General features: G+C 32.7%; 1 protein-coding gene across 1 annotated transcript; it reads right to left on the bottom strand.

Moving 5' to 3' along the window:
* Positions 1-1,531: 1,531 nt before the first annotated feature.
* LOC11437867 (tyrosyl-DNA phosphodiesterase 1) lies at positions 1,532-14,258 on the bottom strand. Its single transcript, XM_003622639.4, has 16 exons — positions 13,965-14,258; positions 12,388-12,558; positions 12,091-12,294; positions 11,553-11,613; positions 10,940-11,016; positions 10,583-10,840; positions 10,090-10,179; positions 9,810-9,944; positions 9,408-9,557; positions 5,003-5,106; positions 3,182-3,235; positions 2,979-3,069; positions 2,661-2,738; positions 2,353-2,506; positions 2,055-2,277; positions 1,532-1,911 (listed from the first exon to the last, which is right to left on the bottom strand). The coding sequence occupies exons 1-15, from the start codon at positions 14,169-14,171 to the stop codon at positions 2,207-2,209; spliced, it is 1,905 nt and encodes a 634-aa protein (XP_003622687.2). The 5' UTR covers positions 14,172-14,258; the 3' UTR covers positions 1,532-1,911; positions 2,055-2,206.
* Between the last annotated feature and the right edge of the window lie 644 nt (positions 14,259-14,902).

Raw genomic sequence — 14,902 nt, 5'->3', positions numbered from 1 at the left:
TTTCAAATTCAATATAATAGTTGTTGATTGTTGAAAGTAGTTTGCTATGAGACATTTGTTATCTGTCATCTACTATCTACTTTTCGTCAAAGAGAGATTAATTCACTTTATTTTTTTTTTTAAAGAAGAGATTAATTCACGTTACATCGCATGTTACCTTTCGTTTTCATGGATTTGAAAGTTTAATTTAATTAATTTAACTATTATGATTAGGATTATATTACTAATATGCTTTGTCCGTGTCTCCATTTTCCTAGATCTCTCATTTTTTTTATTTATATTTTTTCTTCTCTTTTATAGGTTATATTTCTACAATGAGTAATCATATGAGATTCAAATTTTAACATGTCATATTGCGAAAACTCCAATCCATTCAGCCGTTATTTATCTTTTGTTTTATTTTTAATTAGTTAAATAATAAAAGAATTATTTAATAAAAATAGTTAAATTAATAGAAAAATTCAATGAAAAAGTGTTGGATCAAAAGTTTGTATCCCATTTATCTATGTATATAAAATTTAATTATTTTATTAAAGAAAAATTGAATAAGTCAACATATGTTGACTTAGTTTTAAGAAAAATAACGTATGTTATTTGTAGCATATTAATCTATAACAAGTTATAAAAGAAATACATGATTTTCTTGGGCTGAATTTTAAATTATTTTAATTATATCCTTAAACAAATTTACTTTTGAATAATATATTGTAGATGTTACTGAAAAAGAGAAGAATTTTTATTACATTCGTTATGTTATTGGTAAAAGATAAACATAATTTATTACTAATTAAAACTAAAATTGCATAAAAAAATTGCTTATAATTTACACATGTTAGTGCTGTAAGAAAAGCAGACAAACAGATAAAGATGCCTTTCCAAACGCTGGTATCTATAATAACAATATAGAGTACATAATTTTGGATTGGATATTTTCATTCCACTTTTACCCCATTATATTAAAACTCTTTCATCATTTTTATAACATTGTTTAAATTATCAATTAAAAAATTAGTTAAATCTCATTAAAATATGAACGATCCACAACAATAGGAGGAACAATCTACAACAATAAAAACAATATTTGACACTAAAAAACATCACTTTGATCTTATTTATCAAAGATGTTATTTTCTTTCTATATACAATTGAATACAACAGAAAAAACAGATAGACGGAACGATATTAACCATCATTATAAATCAAAATAAAAGATAAATATTCAGAAATTTTAAAACAATAAATAATTTAAATAATATACATATGGGCAACAAATTTACATCCATCTAAAATCATGAAGGTCTACCAAAAAATATATATAAAAAATCATGGTGTAAGTTAGCACCTTACACCTTATTCTCTAAGGGAAAAAAAAAAACATATTTGTCACTTGTTTAAACTAATTTTAATTAAAGGATACTTTTATCAATATTTTTTTAATAAAATATCACAACTGTTTTAATCTTTTTCCAAAATTTATCAATGCTGGCAGCAATGCTCGATTGTGAAAGCCACTGAACGTCTTAAATCATTGTAGTATAAAGAAGGCAATGCTATTGTCATTTTCTCATTGGAGAGTTTCAAATTAAATCATACATTTGTGAAAATTGGGTTTTGTGACCAGTTTGAAGAGTTTAGCAAAGGGAGAAAGCGCTCTTAATAGCTTCAACACAGACAAATTCCAAAGCTAGGAAGCACAAGACTACTTCTACCATATCCATTCTCCAACAAAATCACGGTATCACCGTGATTTCGTCAAACTCAATGATTCCAAACATGCACTAAGACTACTTACACAGTGCTAAAGCATTGACAGAGTGATCACTCAATTTAAACATACACATCCGGTAAAAGGAATGGATCCCTGAAGCAAAGAAAAACAAAGGAGCATTGCTTTGGTAGAGACTTGGTACCCTGAAAAGTGGCATTAATTCAGTTAGCATGCAAGTTACCGTAATTCTCCGTGTCCTCACCAACATTTTACTTTTGGTACATCTTATTTCAAAAACAGTTCAACTTGATTTTTGACGAAAAAAGTAAAATGAAGAATGAAATACCTCAGTGCAATGCAGGACGCACAATTGCATAAGGGATCTCTACGTTGCAAAACCAATTGTGTCATGTTCTTCAAGTTTTCCACATTTGAATTAGATAGGGGAGAAGGGACCAACTCATATATACACTAACAATGCTGCCAATCTTGAAATGCTTACATCCGAGGCCAAACTTGACCATAATCATCTTTCTTAAAATATCGTCGGTCCCAAGACCAGGGCACATCTGCAGAGGGAAATGATAATTAGAAAACACAAAATGGGTCAGCCCACTTAGAACAGTAGAGTAACAGGGGACAACCTTCGGAAGAGTATGGCAATGGAGGGAGCTCATAGGGCACGGGTAACTGGATGATAACTTCAGATGATGAATGTGTAGTATCCCTTGTCGGCGCAGTCAGGGTCACTAGTTTTGTTTTCTTCATTTTAGATGTTTCCTGTGCTGGGGATTTATCCTGTGATTATTTGTTCGTTAGCACGGTTGTCATTTTCCCTTTCCCATTTCCACGATCAGAAAGGTGATAAGTAGATCTTTTTTCTCTAACCAGTTGATGATTAATCATATCAAGCATAAAACATCATGAAAGAGTAATAGGAGGTGTATGCTACCTTCGATTGTTTAACATTACTGGTACAAGAAAATCCACATCCTGGTTTCAATAATGACGGTAGAAAGAGCACTCCCAACTGTAAGGAAATATGCATAAAAATATTTAGTGCATCCTCTAGAAAACTGGGTAAAATGTATTTGACTAATCCTCCAAGCATAAGAAACAATAATTAGAGAAACCACTCTTTTATACAGTTTCAGACTCTTGTATGTGCCGGTGTCATTATGCAAGTTTTTGATAAAATGCAGCCAATCATTTTTCTTGGGTCTGAATTTCCAATAAGTAACAGCAACAGTCTGACAAAAAAACAACATACCTCGTATGAACGAATCATCAACTGACTATTATTCTTCTGAAGAGCTCCCCAGGCAGCTTTGCTCAGATTTGAAGAAGTTAAACAGAACCAACTATTTGGGAACATGGTGTTTCACAGTTAACTATCTATAGCATTGGCTTAGTAGTGCACTAAATGACAAAAAATATCCGAAGAGGAGAGAATGGGTTTGATAAAGCTCTTACGCGAGATTCTGATTATTGTAACGAGCAAAAGTCTTTATATGTGGCATTGCACGGCTGAAACAGCAAAAAAAATATAATTGGTGGGACAAATTTTCATAAACTTCCAAGAAATCGGAGATATATTCAGTTTACAAGTAGGTGTAGAAATCGATCATAAGCAATGCAAAAAACCAATCTTCATTTCAGAAAACTCCTCCAACTCATAATCAAATGGATACCGAAGTGGTGATGAGGGATATAGAAGAGTAACTACCATTGACCCAAAAGTGTCCCAATCCAACACCACTACCTTATGTAAACTACCCTGTAAAGAGCATACCAATCTAAAAATTAAAATTATTTCTTCTGCTATTATGATTATTATAATTTCTATTTATAGTCACGGGTTGCGATCCCCTGTCGTCCCATATAACTTTCGACCAAATTGGAGACATTAGGTGCTTGTTTCATTGTTTTTTGAATTTTGGTTCTTGAAAACTATTTTACAAATGCAACATTTATAAACTATTTTTGAGAAACAAAATATATATATTTGGTAAACTTTTTTTTAAAAAAAAAAAAAAAACAGTTTTATATACCACCAATGAAAAGCAATAGTTCTAAGCATGTTTTTTTTATTTTGACCAAAAAAAATAGAAAACCAACACAAATACTTCTTTGGCCATTCTGCTTTTTTAATTTTTAAAATGATAGAGAGTCATTTATATAAAAGAATTTTGGGAAAAAAATTATAAAACAGGTTTTGTTTTTTTATAGAATTTAGAATTGAAAACAGAATTTGAAAACACTATTCAAAGAGACCTGAACTATTGTCTATCGGAGTGCCAGGGTTTATACTTTTACGTCTGAGGGAGGGATTGTGGGGAGGCGCAAGAAAGGGCTAGCACCTGATGACAGCAATGTCAGCTGTGATGCACCTGATAGTGACTAATGCTGTGTTTGGGAGTTTGGAGGGGAAGGGAGGGGAGAGTTTTGGGACTAGTGCTCCCCTCCTCAAGCTTTCCATTCTTTCCATTTCCTCCTTCCTTTTTTTACAAGCCCTCCCCTCAAAACTCCCAAACAGAGCCTAAGAGGCATGTCCTAAGTCCTAACTAGCTGCTTCACCACAGTAACGGTGAGGCGTGAGGACTGTGTGATAGAGATGTAATTAATATACACCATAATCAATGGATGGGAACTGGGAAGTAGAGGAGGCTGGAAATTAGTTGCAACTTAACCCTGTAAGTCCATCGTGTGGGTTTATCTGTGTTAGCAATAGCGGATCGCGGAAAAAACCAGAACGCAAAAAATCTGCTATGTGAAATAGCAGATACCATTGTGGGCAAATAGCGGAAGCTGCATATCGGTTGATATAAGTCAATATATATTAAAAAACGGCATGTTTAATACAAATGAAAAAGGGAACGGACACAGAGCATACTTTACATGTTGAAGGGTTTCCGTATTACGGTGAATATAGAAGTAATACTCATTGACTCTTCTGTTTTTCCATTTTAAAAATAGGTTCCATTTGGAACACAATCAGATTCTTAAGTTTTATTATTTTATAACACCCTAAAATTCTCTTTTTACCACTATTGCTGGCTTGCTGCTACATTAGCTAGCAGAAACTGGAACAGCAGCTGCTATTGCCCTAATAGCAAAACTAGGATAGTGTTGTGGTTTTCATAGCGATTAATCAAAACCAGCTATGTTGTAATTGATATAGTCGCTATTTGACAATGTTGGTTTATCTCAAGTGAAGTAGGCAACCACTAGTCTCGCCCGTAAATTCTCCTGTAACATGTGCTATTATATAACTGAATGATAAAATACACTTACGTGCGGCCAGTATGGTTTGCTTTCCATTTTGCCCAATACTTTTTCAAAAATGCTTTCTCTACATTTTTCATGGGACTTGGGATTGCACTTCCAGCAGCATAGCCCTACAGAATAATAAATGATAAAGACGTTTGGAAAGTTACGCTTAAAAATTCAACTATGAAATAAAAGATGGTGAAATAAAACTAAACTTAAAATAATCGTTCAAGCCATTAAGCCTTTCTATTATTTATCAAGTTATCACCAAAAACCACAGGTGAGGCTAGCAAAGGGATGAACATTGGACCTAAATGCAACGGGTACCACAAGAATATTACATAATATGATCTAATACGGGCATAGTTAAGTGGCTTTGGGTAAATTTCGCAAGGATAGGAAAGGGTGTGGGTATTACTTATCCACCCTATACACACACATATACAGATTTTTTTAATGTAATAATCATTAAAATAAAGTTGCCAATTTCTTATACTATAACATAACTTCTAATTATTATATATTTTGAGTTCATTCTATATATCTTCGTTTCGAACACCAAACTTATTATTACAAGTTACAAAATTTTGATCTACATAAATACAGACTGATACATTGGTCCAGGTCTAGCTATTTGAAAAATAAGCAGGTAAGACCTAGAACTTCAATATATTAAGGGTGCAGCCTTGATCCGGACACTTATGCACAGTAGTACAACACTTTGAAAATGATCAATTGTTACAGCCATAATTTTAACCATTGCATAGGAAATTATCTATGCCATAGAACGAATCCAACGATTAAAATTATGGATGCATTAGTGGTCCACTTTAAAAGTGATGTGCAACATAAGTGTCAATCGAATATGATTCAAGGCCTGTTTAATTTGCAAAAATGTAAAGTACTGGATAGTACGAGAGGACAAAACAAGAGATGGGTAACAACACAGACACCCAAGTAGGACTGGGTCTGGTCCTCCCCTTGAAAGAATTTACGAAATAACACTTCGTCTTTCCTTGATATTGTTTGGTGATCAATATTTTCCCTCATCATTCTTTATGCTTGTCACCTAGTTGTTCAATTCAAGCCTCTTTTTCTTTCCCTGTTTTTATCAAGTTTATAGATGCCTCGTTGAGTTTTTATCAAGTTTATAGATGCCTTGTTCAACTTTTGTAGTGTTAGTGCTCTCACTTAGCTTCGCAAGGCACCTTCATAGTGTGTGCGCTTAGCCACCTTATATTTATTCCAATGTTTTCATTTTTTATACAAAGATAAAATTAATTATCACACTCTTTTAAGCTTTAAGCTTAATCTTTGGTTACATGTTATCCCACCACACCACCTCGTAATACTAAAGTCTCTATCATAACACTGCCCCTGAGATCCAACATCCAAGCGGCTGCACTCACAACGCTTAACTCGGCCTTTCCGGTCAACCCCTTCATAGGTATCCCTTTCTGAGACACCACCAACCAAGCTCTGAAACCAATTGATAAGTATCCTAGCTTTTGGGAAACCCTCCTCGACAAGCTAGCTATCAAGGGAGAAGAACCAAGCCACTTAAATACTCCATCGAACATGTTTGTCAAAATCGGGATCTCACTAAAGATCGTTGGGGTACAGAAAAAGCGTAGATCGTAAGATCCCACCAAACAGACAAAATTATAAAAATAACTAAGAAAAATAACCTTTCATAAAAAAAACTTATAAATTACAACATTAAACTAAGTTAAATTAATAATTCATAATAGTTTTTCCCTTAAAAATATAAATTCATAATAGTTTTTGTTTTGTTACTATAATTCATAATAGTTTATTATACATCTTGTAGCCAAAAAATTAAATTATAGGTCTAGGCCCACATAAGTCTTTTTTCTTTTTGTTCTCAGACCCATATAAGTCTTCTCCTTCAACATAACACAGCCGCCTCTGCAACCAGCCGCCGCAGAAAACAACAAACGAGCAGCTCATGTCATTCCGACCTCACTCTTCGCGCGAAACAATCGGGTCAAACCGTTCTTCTCTGATGCGAATCAGAGCAACGATTTCACGATCTTACGCTCTTCCTCTGCGCTCCGCCGACTTCTCCGATCTTTGAACCGCTCCAACTCGGTGGAGACCTGGTGACGCGCGAGATCGTACGATTTCACGATCTATATCGCGATCCTGACAACCTTGCCATCGAACATTCCATTCTACTCAAAGTGATACTTAGGAACCCCAAAATGCCCAAGTACTTGTTAGCTATAGTAAAATCAAAAGTTGCAGCAAAATCCAAGACAATTTAAACCTTTGTCTTAACATCCTTTATACTACCCCTACGGACAACCCAATGCCTTTTAGATGTCCTACCCAAAAAATCTCACAGAATAATATTTTCATTACAAAGTATTTCGTTTCACGAACTAAAAGCTTTTAAATCCTCCTAAAACTTCACATTGTGTTGCTCTTCATTCTGCTTAGCATATATGCACTAATCATGTTAGAGGTTTCATGCCCCGCTTGAAACTTTAGATCTATGACCCTATCTCCTAAACTTTTGACACCCACAATTCTTTTCCAATGCTTACCTGCAATAATTTCTACTCTACTTATAATTTTTTGGGTTAATAGGTCTTTACTCCACTGTAATATAGGGCACTTTTGGTTTTGCCCCCTGTAAAAAAAATTTTTTAGATTCCGTCCTTGTAAAATGAAGATTCTTCAAGATTGCCCCCTGAGCCCTGTGACTCAGCAGAATCTATGATGTGGCACCTACATGGCTTTTTCTTTTTATTTTTTATTTTTTTTTGCTTGCCACGTGTAAAAAATAGTTTACACGTCATTTTTATTTAAAAAAATTAAAATATAAAATAAAATTTAAAAAAACGAAAATCATATTTTAAAAAATCTGAAAATTAATTTCCAAAATTTTAAAAAATCTGAAAAAATTCAAACTATTTTTTTAAATCGAAAAAAAATTAGATTTTTTTTCCAAAAATTAAAAAACATTTAGATTTTTTCCGAAATAGAAAATTGTCTTATCTTTTTCGAAATTAAAAAACATTCAGATTTTTTTCGAAATAAAAAAGTTTTTTTAATTTTTTCTACAAAGAATGAAAACTCTGGAAAATATTTTAATTTTTAAAAATTTGGATATAAATGTTTTTAAATTCCAACTATTTAATCTGAAAAAAAAAATTGATTTTATTTAAATTTTTAAAATCTTAACTTCAGATATTTTCGAAAATTTTAAATTTAGAAAAAATTCTGATTTGTTTTTGAAATTTTTGATAAAATCCAGTTTTTTTTTTAAAATACTTCCTAATTTCAGAAAAAAAAAATTATTTTATTTTTATTTTTTTAAATAAAAAATGCTTTTATGGTATACCATTTCCATTCTCGAACTTAATATATTTCCAAATTTTCCAAAAAAATTATACTAAATTTCAAAAAAAATCCGAATTAAATTAAAATTATAAAATTCGAAAAAAAAAAAGTATTATCTATTTTTTTTGAATTTGTAAAAAATATTTGAATTTTTTTCTAATTATTTAATTTCAAAAAAGAATTTATAAAATTTCTGGAATAAAGATTTTGAAATATAATTTTTTTTTTATTTTAAAAATTAAATTAAAAAAATCTGAATGTTTTTTCTGATTTTAACAAAAATCCGGAACTTAATTTTTTTTAAAAAATCTGCATTTTTAAATTTTTTTAAAAATATCTGAAATTTTTTCGATTTTTAAAAAGAATATGGAATTAGGAAGTATTTTAAAAAAACTCTGGAACTTCATTTTCTGATTTTTAAAAAAAATAGATTTTTTTAATTATAAATTACATGTAAATTATTTTTTACACTTGGCATCCAAAAAAAAATTGAAAAATAAAAAAAATGCCACATCATAGATTCTGCTGAGTCACAGGGCTCAGGGGGCAATCTTGAAGAATCTTCATTTTACAAGGACGGAATCTAAAAAAAAAATTTTACAGGGGGCAAAACCAAAAGTGTCCTATATTACAGAGGGGTAAAGACCTATTAACCCTAATTTTTTTTACTGCATACCAAAGCATAAATCCTGACATGTTTGGTTCTATTCTCCTAACTGCTAACCAATTAGTTTCTCCTAGGAACATAAAATCTATCCTCCTTCTAATTAAGGTGTCCTGAATTTCCATTGATTTTGTGTGAGTTCCTAACTATAATGTTTAAAAATAAATATGACATTCAGGAACTAATTTCTTTTACCAATACGTGTTCACAATGACGTGGGGACTCTTTCTTATTTTTGCTACAACCAGGCTCAATACAGCCGCTTTTGCTCACTGAACACTATACACAAGCCGTACAGTGGGAAACATAACCTTTAAAATGACCATGAAATGCAAACCGAAAGTAGTTTTCTTCTTTCAGAATATATAAAAGCATCATCAAGACCTATATACTTACCTCAATAGAGCATCTGACTTCTTCTACAGTAGGCCATATTATTTGAGGCTCCCCCATACCAAGGGGTACTTTATCTTCAGAGAGACCTGCTGACATTGATGATGCCAGTTCAACCATCCATTTTTCATCTAAAGAGCCAAGGGAGGAGAACTGCAATAGATATGGGCTAAGTAATGTCATCAAAACTAAACATTAATACCGCAATTATCTAAAATCTATCACAAAAAGATGCATTTTGATCAGAAAGCACCACCACAAAAGACAATGAAAATGAAGAAAATACAAGCAAAGTATGATACTTTGACATTGATTTCTTCATCAAACATAGGAATAAAGTAAGGAATTAAGATTAATCGCGAACTAACTGGAACCGTAAAAAATATAACTTGGTCTACACAGTACCTGATAAACAAGGGGGGATTTCTTAAACTCCTTATCAAATGTACACTCTTGGAGCACAGAACGAAGCTTCATATGTCCCCACTTTTTCAAACCATTACCAGAATGATATCCAGGTACAGATGCAATTAATCTAACCTGAACATAATGCAAAAAGCATCATATATCCTGATGTACAATGTTCCAACAATGTAAGAAATCATGCTAAAGAAATAATAACTAATAAATAATAACCTTTGACTAACAAGAATATGAATTTAAAAACGGTGAATGGAAACCATACCATTGCATCACTATAATCGAACTTCTTGAAAAATGATGGACATATACTGAAGTTTCCAAGGGATGGAAGATTAACAGAGAATTCTGGCCACTGAACCACCAAATAAGTCACGATATAAATGATATGGATAGCCATAATACAAACCCTACTAGCAAACCCAATCAATCAACAAGATTTAGATCAATTTATGTTGATAATTAGAAATGCTATAAATTCATTTAATCAAAGGAAAAGCTTTTTCAGAAGAGAAAGTAAAAATGATATGGCAGATACTTTCAGAACAGTGTAGGCTCAAAAAAAATTTGATCCAGTTGTTTGGCAGTATGGGACATAATGGCATCCTTAGTTCAAGTAGTTTACCACACTATGTTTGAAAAGGCTTTTCTTTGTTGTATTATTTATTAATTTTGTCACATCAATGCAGTTGTAGCACCGTTTTTTTTCTTAAGATCATATACTCAGTTTTTGAAGTAAAAAAGACCAACATATATACCTTCAATGCACTGAGATATTCAACCAAATCATTTTCAAATCTGGATCCCTTGCTCGGACTATTTTGATCTTTCCATGGAAAATCTTGCATCCATAGACCTTGGCTTTTATTGTTCCAATCTACATAAATTAAGTTTGCTGTGTGTATAATGACTCTTACTCCTCGAGGATATACAAGAAACATGGCCTTTGAGTGGTGTGTCCCGAATGAAATTGGCAGTGGCGGTTTGTGCAGAATCCAATTTTTAGGTTTGCTTCTCTAACAACCATAGCATTAGGAAGTTAACATTTGTTTTACAAATCTTACATATTTAATCTGCCAAAGCAGGTTGCCAAATAAAGTATATCTGAGACAAACCTTAATGCAAGCCACTCTCTCATCACTCTCTCCATGAAGAACAAGCACATGGGGAACTTTTGAAAGTGCTGGACATGCTACACCAAGAAAATAATGGAAGAGAGAAACTCGCTAAAATTAGAAAAGAAAAAACAAAAGGACTTCAATCAAAATGTACACAAATATGCCAAAAATTTACAACTCTAGACTTGCCAACAACGCTACCGCATGAAGAGATTGATTATTAGACCTTTTGTCTATGTAAATATGCGAAGTACACTAATATAATTTTTTAATAAAAATCATTAGACAGGGCATGTGTTATATCCTTTTTGTCATACAAACTATGTGGAGTTGGGGCTTTTGATTATATTTTATCATATACTAGCAAGGAGAAGTGTGGGAAGGAAGGGCAGAGAAAAGTATTAACAACTCAACTGCAGCCACCAATTTCAAAATACAATGAAGAACAACAAACTTCTAAACAGTTTAAATAAAATAGTGCAACATCCCCAAGCAGGTTCAAGAATACAACTGAAGTGAGAATGCAAACAGGGAAAATCAGGAATGAAGAAAACAGAACAAGCAAAGAGGAGTCAATTTTGAAAGACTAGAACAACGACAAAAGACTCACCAGGAACCAACCAGTCAACGTCTACCATGTAGTTTGAAAGGACAGCAACTAGAATATCCCCCTACCAACAATAACCATTGAAATAAGTCAACGCATAGTTCCAAAGTTTTCCAACATTAAATTCAACTTGTGTTTTTATGAAAAATAGTTATCAAGCCAATCATGAAACAATGCAAGCTTTCTATTGAAGCACTGTGTGATTATTCTTAGCAGATGGTCGCAAGTTAAAACATTCAATTCAAGACAGCGCAGCAAAAAGTGTACGATAATATCAAATATAACTAAAAAGAGTACTAGTAGTAACACACTCTTTCAGACTCTCTTTTCAACACTCTCCATGATTGAGATAAATTTGTGTGGATCACATTAAATTATGCCAGTATCATAATCTCCTATTTAGAGACACTCATTCTAAAGTGGCGGAACCCACATGAATTTCTCTCAATTGTGGCGAAAGTGCTGAAAATTTTGTTACATTTATAAATTGAAACTTGAAAGAGCATTTCTCATATGATTAATATAACTAATCATTTACTACCTGTATAACATCACTTATTGAAACACATGAAGTATTTGCCCAAGGCGGTAACCCTTGCACACGCAAAAGTCGAAAGGTGCAAGGTATTTGATCATCAGCTACACGGAAATCACGAATAGGCTCTTCACATGACCGAGAAGATCCATGCTTTTGTGTCACAGCAATTTTATCATGCCTTTGTGTCGCTGAATTTTTTCCTCGTTCCTGCACATTTGACGCAAAACAATGAAATCATTCATTGAAGTCTACACATAATAGTGGTTATAACACAAATTCAACACAACAAAATACACATACATGATGTTTATTGTCTGCAACCTTTGGAGATCTTTGCGACACTTGATATTTAAAAAGATAGTGACCAGGAATGAGCTCAATAACATCTCCATCGAAAATGGCAGCTGTTTGTTTGGAGTTAAGCTTCCTTCTCTTATTCCCTGAATTAACAACAACTGGATTCGTCCCTTCCTAACATTCACAAAGCAAAAATCACTAATTAAAAGAAAAACACCAGGTGACATAATGTTAACTTGGTGGTTGAGTTACGGGAATTAAAAAATGAGCAAGAGTCCATTTGAATTGATTGATTTGAGTGTATCTGCTGGTATAAACACTTGGGAGAGTGGTTGGGAAAGCTTATCAAAACAGCTTATGCCATGTCCATGAGTTTTCCAGGATATCTTATGAAAGCAGCTTTTGGCGTATAAGCCTTATCCCACTAAGTGGGGTCGGCTACATGAATCAAACAACACCATAGTGTTCTATCCAAACATAATTAACCCGTATGTTGCGCATAATTAAGCAATTTATCCAAACATAGCCTAAATACCCAATTTGTTCACCAAAATTGTAGATTTGTATCAACTTAGTCCATCACATTATTAATACTTCAATATAATCCCTAAAATTGCAAAACGGTAATCATGCTCATCCTTCTATTTGGATCTATTATCAAATGGCCGAACAATCATTTCAGTCTCTGAATGTGTGAGACGTTGCCACTATAATCCTTAAATGTATCGAAATTGCAAACACGACCTTAGTGCCTCTTTTGTTAATAATACTATGGACTTAATTGACAAACAAAAAACACATTGAGGACTAAATTGACTATTTAAAAACGAATTCAATGACCAAAATAACTAATAAAACAGACACTTATGAATGTCTTTGCAATTTTGATACATTCAGAGACTATAGTAACAGCAGGGGGGATGTGTAGCTCAGTTGGTTAAGCTAAGGGATTAAAGGATTCAGGGTTCGAATCCTGGAAAGGGAGAAAAATACAAACATAACAATTACTATGCTAACACACTTCACACAGCCAAGAATCCAAAAGGTTGTATACCCATTATCAAATATATCACTAACATTATTATTGACTTAGTTTCAATTCAAATGCATTACCAACATTACTAATTTAATATCATTATAGTCCCAACAAATAAACAAACCCAATTAACATTTTACAATTTTAGAGATCATTCTACAATATTGATAATATAGGAACAATGTTGATACTATTTTACAGTTTCATGGATCAATTTCATGGATAAAGAGTTAAAAGGAGTGTTATGTACACTCCCTTTTTAACACTCTCTAAAACTCACTATTGCGTTTCACCCAATAAAAAAGCCAGTGTTAAAAAGTCTTAAAAATAGTGTTTCTGACATTTCTGAATAGTTTCTGACAGAGGAAGACCAGCTCAGACACTAGCACGGACGTAAATAGAATGTAATCAAATGTGTTAGTATCATGTTAAACACTTACATGTGTCAGACACAAGGTACGCTTTCGATCAGAAATGTCGGTAGTATTCTAATACAAATTAAACTAACATATATTGTTAAAAAAATGTAGAACTAAAATAATACCACATGCAAATTTGCAGTGCCATCGGCGGAAGCGGTTATGGTGAGATGTTTACGGCTAAGCCTCTTGTCATTGACGGGAACGTTGTTTCTTCCAATGATATTTGTGCCATCTGAGATAGTTAATTTTGGAGTTGAAGCTTTTTCTTTTTCTTCGGAATTTGGATTCAATGGAATCAAATACCCAATTTGAGAGTGAGAGAAAGACATGAATGAATCAAATAACCAATTTGATTTGTTTAGATTATGGAACTTGAAACTGTGGAGTACTGCCACCTTCTTTTTATTTTTCCTTTTCTTTTTTCTTAATTGCACTTTTGGACCTCTATCTTTCCAAAATTATGGTTATGGATCCCTAACTAATTTAATTACAAAACAGTCCCATATGTTTTGATTCTTTGGCAGTTTTGGACCTCCAGTCCATTGTTGACTCGGTCAACGCTGACGTGGCACCCTAAGTGAGGTGCCACGTGTCAATTTTTTTTTTTGCCTTGGGGTCCAAAACTGTCAAAGAATTAAAACATAGGGGGCTATTTTGTATTTAAATTAATTAGGGGTCCATAACCGCAACTTTTAAAAAGATAGGGGTCTAAAAGTGCAATTAAGCCTTTCTTTTTCACTGCACCTTGTAGCATTTGGAAGTTTTTATTTTTCTAGCTACACTCCCTACTTTTCTAGATACACACCCTCAAACTCGATATTTAATAACACCATAAATAAATCCTTCAAAAAAAAATAATACCATAAATAAATTAAAAAAAAAAATTACTTCCTCCCGGTCTTATTTATAAAAAAATTTAAAAATAAAAAAGATGTTCTTATTTATAAGAAAAAGACACAACTTTTAAGGTACATTTATTGCTTAAAAGACATTTTTAACCCTAATTTAATGGTGGTCTTTTTTTTTGACAAGGATGGTGGTCTTTTCAAATATTAGTGGG

The sequence above is a fragment of the Medicago truncatula genome, chromosome 7 (assembly GCF_003473485.1).
Source record: "Medicago truncatula cultivar Jemalong A17 chromosome 7, MtrunA17r5.0-ANR, whole genome shotgun sequence".
Taxonomy (NCBI): domain Eukaryota; kingdom Viridiplantae; phylum Streptophyta; class Magnoliopsida; order Fabales; family Fabaceae; genus Medicago; species Medicago truncatula.
The sequence above is the reverse complement of the archived record's forward strand: the minus strand, read 5'-3'. Positions and strand labels throughout refer to the sequence as shown.